Source organism: Atta colombica, unplaced genomic scaffold, assembly GCF_001594045.1.
Source record: "Atta colombica isolate Treedump-2 unplaced genomic scaffold, Acol1.0 scaffold135, whole genome shotgun sequence".
Classification (NCBI taxonomy): Eukaryota; Metazoa; Arthropoda; class Insecta; order Hymenoptera; family Formicidae; genus Atta; species Atta colombica.
This window is the reverse complement of record NW_017259223.1, coordinates 1,532,335-1,540,309: the sequence shown is the minus strand read 5'-3', so window position 1 is coordinate 1,540,309 and position 7,975 is coordinate 1,532,335. Positions and strand designations below refer to the sequence as shown.

The window sequence follows — 7,975 nt, the reverse complement described above, 5'->3', positions numbered from 1 at the left end:
TATATATTGTTTTCAAAATAAATAATTTCCAAAACAAAGTTGTTGAGTTTTTCTGCTGTTCACACTGTGTTCATTGTGCGCGCAGAGAACTTTTTCAACTACTGTATTGCTTTTTGGAAATGATAGATATTCTATGCTGTTGCAATTTTGCCAAATTTATAAAATATCTTTCAAAGATCTTTTAGTTATTATATTGCTAAAATCTGAACATTTAACATGTTTGGCGGGATAGAAGAACAAGCATCTTAAAAGCGAGACCGTCGAGAATGGAACATCTGATTATATTAGAAAGAAATACGATTAATATTATTACACACAATTTTCAATAATTTTCTTCACTATCCTAAATACGACTCCTTTTGGAGGCTACATGTAAATTACACACTTTTTTTTTAATAATATCGGTATTAGAACGATCGAGGTGCACATTCAATGATTATTTAATTTTAATCACGCAAAAATATATTATATATTTTGCTGCTTCAGCTAGAATTATAGTTGTTTTTTGTATCTGATAGAAAATTATGTATCATACGCGTAGAATTTATAACACAAATCTAAATTCTATCTCTGTCATCTATATGATTAGTTGCAATACATATCCAATATTACAGTATTTGTTAGAAATTTATATTTTAGCTATTTTTCGTACTTAGATAATTTCTGCTACAATTGCAAGATCACTTTTTTGAGTGATAAAGACCTATTATTTGTATAACTGATAAGGATGGCAAGATTCAGTGAATTTTTTTTCATAGGACAAACTTGTCTGCTGTACGCTGAGAATCGGTAAAAATTGGAATAAAAGCAACCTTTCGCCCATTCGGAATGCTCGCTTATATTCTCACGCACAACGAGATTCTTCTATCCTAGATAAATCGACACAGTTCGTTACGAAAGATCGTGTTCTCGTCCCGCTTTGCGCGATTGTTAGATGCATTATTCAGGAGAAATCCTTCGGAAGTAGTCTTCGGCAATGAAATACAGAATCGCGATTTATATACGCGTATCGATCTTGTTACTTAGAACTGATGAGAGGAAAAATGTGGAGTCTTCGCGTTTTATTTCTCGTTTTACAAGATAACATTGCAAATTACGTTATCTTTATTCTGGAAAATGCAAATCATCTCACAAAATAAGATATCATTGGTCTTTAAATAGCTTGTAATATCTCGTGAATAAGATGTAAAATAAAGAGTGCTCATTATTTCAAAAGGAAATTCTTTTCTCTTTTGATAGAAAAGAAATATATCTTTAGGAAATAAAAAATACTATAAAATGAAGAAGGAATGATTTTTCAGTAGTTTACGTGATTCTTGCTTGCGTGATGAGGTACAATTTTTGGTTTATTCTAGCAGTGCGCGGATATAATCAAGATAGAAGGGTTGTCAATTTGTTACGTAATAAGACATTACAATACATTGCACATATATCTAAAATTGCAACACTCTTATCTGCACGATCTTTCTAAGGAATTATCTAATGAAAAGTCAAGAGGATACACCACTTGGCTGGATCTTTGTTGAATGTCGAGTAACAGCGTAAAACGAGAATAACAACATTAATTATCATAAACTTTACAAAACTTTGAACAATTTTCCTTATTATTCTAAGGTAAAAAAAAACAAGATTCAAATGTATTCATAAAATGTATTCATGCATACACAAAGGCTTTATCGTAACGGCTTTTGAAATAGATAAAAGAATATTTTCATGTACATCTGGTTTGTTAATATTTCCACAAAAATATATCTTTGTCTTAGCGATACATCTTAATGATAAAATTGATCTAATTGTAAGCTGTATTGTGGCGAAAAATATTCGCACTGTATGTTCCGTCGTTTAAAGTAATTTCAAGATATCGTGATAGCATGACAAATTCACTCATAAATTCATCTGCTCCACACATACAAAGTATTTTAATTTATAAATAAAAGTAAACATCAATAAGATAGTGATTCTACAATCAACAAATGATTTTTCTCATGATTTTTCTTAGCGTAAATGATAAATGTATCTATTATTATTTTAAAGAGAGTGTGGATCAGATGTTATATAAAAATTACATTTGCGATTTTTACACTTAAGTTCTGTTATCTAATATTCAATATAATTAATAAATAAACATTCACTAAGACTAATATGTACTTTTTTATAATGGCGATATAATAAACATTTATAATAAGTTTTTTTTACTATCATGTACATTTTACCATAATTTTACATAAGACGATAACTGGTTTTATTTACTCGAGACAATATCAAAAAATAATAGAAAATGTCAAAAAGATTTAAGAAAAATATTTGACGAATGAAAAAATGCGTACATAGTTCCTTGTGCATTTCAGAAAGAATGTCGAAATCAGAGAGCATTAAAGATGGCGAGAAGGGGCCCTATGATCCGGTCCCTACTGCTGAAAAGGGCAACGACGAGATTAAGCTAGAAGCAAAAATGTCGCTTCTCAATGGAGTCACCGTCATCGTCGGGTCCATCATCGGTTCCGGCATTTTCGTCAGTCCAACGGGAGTCCTTAAATATACCGGAAGCGTGAATGCGAGTCTTCTCGTTTGGACGGCGTCCGGAATTTATTCTATGGTACGCATAATCTATCCCTTTTTTTTTTCTTGGAAAATTATTTCTCGATGACTTTTGTTCTGTCGATTTTTATTTAATTAATTTCTTCATATCTTTAATTAATTTCTTTATATCTGATGCCAATGTGTTAATTAAAGTAATTGCTTCTTGGTAGGTTTACAAATAAAAAGAAGAATGATTGATAATGTCTGTATGAATAAAATATTTTCGTATTGAATTCGAATTTTTCAATGTATCAGCTCACACTGTTTACTTTAAGTAACAGCATAGAAATTCAAATTGCAAATCAATTCTGATAAATACATTTCGATGTAAGCAGTGACACATATAATAAATTAAATGACACGTGTATTAATTAAATTCTTGTGTTTTTTTTCCTTATCTTTCGACAGATAGGGGCTTACTGCTACGCCGAGCTCGGTTGCATGATCAAGAAATCGGGGGCGGATTATGCATACATTATGGAGACTTTTGGACCTTTTTTGGCATTTATCAGATTATGGGTTGAGTGCATGATAGTGCGTCCTTGCAGTCAAGCTATCGTGGCCTTAACTTTCAGCGTTTACGTCCTCAAGCCGATTTTTCCAGACTGTACGCCACCCGATGAGTCCGTAAGAATGCTCGCTGTCTGCTGCATATGTAAGTAGATAATAAAAAATCGAGGGACAAGAATAAAATCCAGAGTCTCTCTGTCAGTTATGATATATCCGCGAAATAAAACGAAGCAAAAAAAAATTATTTCTTTTTAGGCTTACGGGAAACCTATTTAAAAATTTTGACCTATGTGCACTAAATATTTGTTATAGTAAAAATAATTATACGTGTATTATACTTAATATAGAATTGATGCATTTAGTTCTCTGTTTTTCTGCAGAAGTTGACGAAAATGAAAGGATTTCGCAATATTGTCTAACGTGTAGATCGAGTTCTGCATTCGTAAAATTTTCTTTTTCCACAACTCCGTTATATTAATTTATTCAATATATTGCTTGCAATTAACATTACGCAACCGAACTCGGATACTGAGCGGATATCTGCATACGAAGGAACGCAATGAAGTTTTATAAATTTAGTTTATCCACAGAGTAGATATTTGTTGCACGAAATTGCAATCAAAGCATGGGAGTGATACCACTCCTGTGACGATGAATAATCGCGGTACAATACCGTATGGGTGATGATTAAACTTAACTGACTCGCGCGTCCTTTAGTAGTAACGATTTCAAACGGGCCGACACAATGTGACTCACAAAAAATTCGTCTTTCCCACAGCAATCGTGTACCTGACTGCGTCAAGAATGTTATCCCGGGTGATTTTGATTTTCGTCTATAATCCTCCGCTCTTCCTCTCTCTTCACCAGTCGTTTATCTTTCGACTTGTTCTCAGAGCTCCTCTTTATATCACCCGAAAAAGCGATCGTCCATCAAGATGTTATAATTTATTATGCATCTAATATAACGACCGATTAATTTAATTTATTTCTAATTCATCTTTCTGATTTGTCACTTTTTTTATTTATTTTCTTTCGCGTTTGTTTTTTTCTTCTTTTGCCTTTCCTTTCTGCATGCGAACTGATTCCAACTATCGTGTTGGCTTGATTGCAAAATTTAATCGCTTACAACAGAGATCTTCAGCAGATCTTATTCGAATAAAAAATTTTTATTTCATCTTTTTATCATTTTTTTTTTCGAGATGTGCTGACTACAAATTGTGAGCGTAAAGTAAGTTAGTCTCGCAATCTTTTTTCGGTTCAATATCTTTTTTTATTTGTACAAGTTATAAAAAAATATCCTATCTTTTCTTATCAACAAAATAAGAAAAAAATGTTTTGAGCATTTGTTTGCTTTTTTAAATGTTATTTACGAGATATAATCTTTAATATTTTACAATTATATATATTTTTGTCATCAAAACATGTAAAGCAGAATCTAATATATAACATAAATAAATAAAAAATGTAAATTGCCATTTTTTTACAAGAAATTCATATTAGTTAGCGTAACTATGTAGCAACTGACAAATATAAAAAAAATGTTCATGTTAATATATACCAAATAAACGTAACTTTTGTAGTACAAGCAATAAGATACAAATACTTTTAATAATTATCGCGCGCGCGCGCGAGTAAAAATTTATTCATAAATTTATTATACGAAATTATAAATCAATTTCTAATTTAAAATATTGGATAGTAATGGATAAAAAAAATTGAAGATCTCTCCGCGCACGTTTAGAGAAATATCGCATCGAACGTAAGTAAAAATTTTCATTGCAAAAGAAATGCTGTTAGGTTAAAGAAAAATGATTTATAGAAATATTTTTTTTATTCATACAGCAATTTGCTGGATCGTATCACTCGAGAGAGATGAAACTACGAGAATTTACGATGAAACCACTTATATGTATCTCGAGGAAGCTGCATATGTACGGAATTCCCTGAGCAGTGACATCGATAATATTCTTGACAACCTTGAGCTTCCCTATGCCATGTATTTTGACCTTGATGTTTTGTTTCCTCTGCTCATTTTCCAGAAAGGATTCTACTATTCTTTTCACGTAACAAACATGGTATAGAGCGCAGTTCTTAGTTATGTCGACACAGTAAATCACTAACAAGACACAAGAGTTTAAAAAAGAAGCTTCGAAATAATCCTCTAAAATACAATATAACGATAAAAAAAAAGTAGAAGGGCAAAATTAAATTAGACTAATAAACAATATAGTTAAGAAATATATAAAAGAGATTCTGATTTTTTTGCAAAATTACAAGATTTAATTTATGTGACATTTATTTACTCTATTTAATACATTCACTCGACATAAATCTTTTTTCTGTTGGCAGAGTATGAAAAGCTGCACACACGCGAGGCAGAATGAAAAATAACTTTTAAATTAATAAGTATTTTCTCCTTTTAAGTGGCGCGGCGTGATTATGCAGCAAATTGTGATTCGCATCCTTCATACGAATAAGCGCGATAATGATACCCTTCCCACAGATCAAAATCACACTCCTTTTTTCCGCCTTTTCTTTCCACAACGTAGAAATCATGAAATAGCATATGTGATTTTTATTCCCTTTCAATTTCCGCGAACAATCGCGAATAGCGGGAGAGACTCGGGCGTACAATCTGTGCACGATCGAATGCTAGTTAATATTGTAATAAAAAAGAATTCGTTCATGGTCGTCGATAGGAATAAACAACTGGCGAATCATGTCACTGGACTGATCTTATGGACGTATTCTCGCGGAAATCCAAGGATGCACGTAATTTTTCACGTGTTCTGTGTTGTAATTCATTTTTTTTCCGCGTTTTCGCGGGCGAGTTCAATCAGATGTGTGCTAATCGAGTATCATGAAGTATTCTCATAAAATATTTTTTTTGATTGAAATATCATTAATAAAATTCAGAATCTAATAATATATTACATCTATAATAGAATTAAATATTAATAGTGTATATTGGTACATAATGTAAAGATAACTATTAATTCATTGTTATTGATTTAGTTAATTATAGTATAATTATTATTGATTTAGTCAATTTAATTATTGGTAATTGTAGTTTGTATTTTTGAAATAGTCCGGATTCACTGAAATTGAAATAAATTGAGAAATATACTTCTTTACATAATTTTACGAGATATGTTAAAGGCTAATTTACACAAGATACACGATGCATATCATGCAAAAATTTTATTTTTAGAAATTTACTATATTCTGCGGACGAGGATACGATCACGAGTAAGCGTATCGTGTTCTTCTTCCGCGGTTGCGGTTGTTTGACTACGCATTTCTTTTGCTTCGATGTCACCCCTGCAGATCGCATTACAAATACGCAGAAGTAATTGCATTTCAGTTATTTTTTCTGGGAGACAATTGACGAAGCATTTCTCTTGTAAATATTTACGCGAGAAGACGATTGAATAAGTCTGTAAATATTTATGCGAGATTTGCTCGTTTCTTTAAAAAAATATTTGATGAGAGGACATAAAAAATATCTTTCATCAAATATAAGAAAAACAAACTTGAAAATATTTAAAAATAAAAAAAATTAGAAATTTATTAATTGTATACTGTTATGTAATTGGGATTTAAGGAAAAAACTTTAACTATGAACTTTATCCATGATTAAAATCACTTTGTCAGGTAATAATTAATCTGAAATAAAAAAGCAAATAAAAAATCTGATATGATTAACATGTTATGATATCGAACTCATAATAAGCATAATAATTCTGGAATATACAAACCGTAATGTACAAAAATGTATGTCACATTCGCAATCGGTACGATTTTCAAAGAATACATTGTTAGAAATGTAATCACCTTCCTTTACATATAAATGAAGCTTACATATAAATGGTTAAGAATGAAATTAAAAGTAACGAATGATTTAACTAAAAATTAAGTTAACTTAATTTAAAAATTAAGTAGTAATTTAAATGTAATGTACATTCAAAATTTATGAAATTTAATGTATTTTTAATAAAATTTTATGAAAAGTTAAATTTCATAAATTTTCATGAAAAATACATTAAATTTTATGTACATGTACACAAATATACTTTTTAAATACATTAAATTTAATGTAATGTCATGAAATTAAGTTCAAATTGTGTAACTTAAAAGTTAATAAAATTTAAGAACTCTTTCTTAACAATGTAGTTCCAATTAAGCCAGTCTACAGATTTTTCTCGGTTTTCTCAACAAAACAATTGTTGTTCTAAATTTCGCATAAAATTGGAGAAAAATGCTTTGAGATATAAAGTAATGAGGTGATTATTCTAAATTTCGCGTAAAATTGCTGGAAAGAAATGCTATAAGATATAAAGTAAAGAGTTGATTATCGGCGACGTTGTCAGTAAAGCTTCTCTATAGTATTTGAAGAAAATAAGATTCCGCCATATAGTCTTCTATTATTCCTTCCGATAAATCGTTCGACAAACCGGGAATAGGTTTTCCCGTGAAGGAAAATGAATCGCGAATGTATTCATTCTCGATGCTGAGAATGTCATTTTGAATAAATGACGCGTCGCGTTTTCAATATTTGATAAGTCTATCAGTCATAAGTATTTCAAATAAGATTATAAATTAGTAATAAAGTTTCGTCTTCAGGGAAATCTAAAAACTATAAATTTCTTCGACATTTTTCTCTCTTTTTTAAGAAAATTTTTTCCCATTTTCTTTAATATTTTATTCTTAAATTAAACATTTCAAATAAAATTAGGAAAAATATACTGCTAATATTATTTCATTAATTAGCAAAAAGAATATTTAATTGTGAGTATGAATATTTAATATAATAGTGGAAACAGTATTTAATTAATTGAAAGAGATTTAGATTATACGAAAAGTTCTACCGCACTTTATATTTTAT

General features: G+C 30.1%; 1 protein-coding gene across 4 annotated transcripts in view; it reads left to right on the top strand.

The window, feature by feature from the left end:
• Positions 1-7,975, top strand: part of LOC108684481 (Y+L amino acid transporter 2) — a 28,463-nt gene that overhangs the window by 11,131 nt on the left and 9,357 nt on the right. For all 4 annotated transcript variants that reach the window (XM_018188824.1, XM_018188821.1, XM_018188822.1 and 1 more), the window contains exons 2-3: positions 2,349-2,596; positions 2,989-3,235. In XM_018188824.1, the coding sequence (XP_018044313.1) occupies positions 2,349-2,596; positions 2,989-3,235 (495 nt within the window). The remainder of the gene's footprint in view (positions 1-2,348; positions 2,597-2,988; positions 3,236-7,975) is intronic.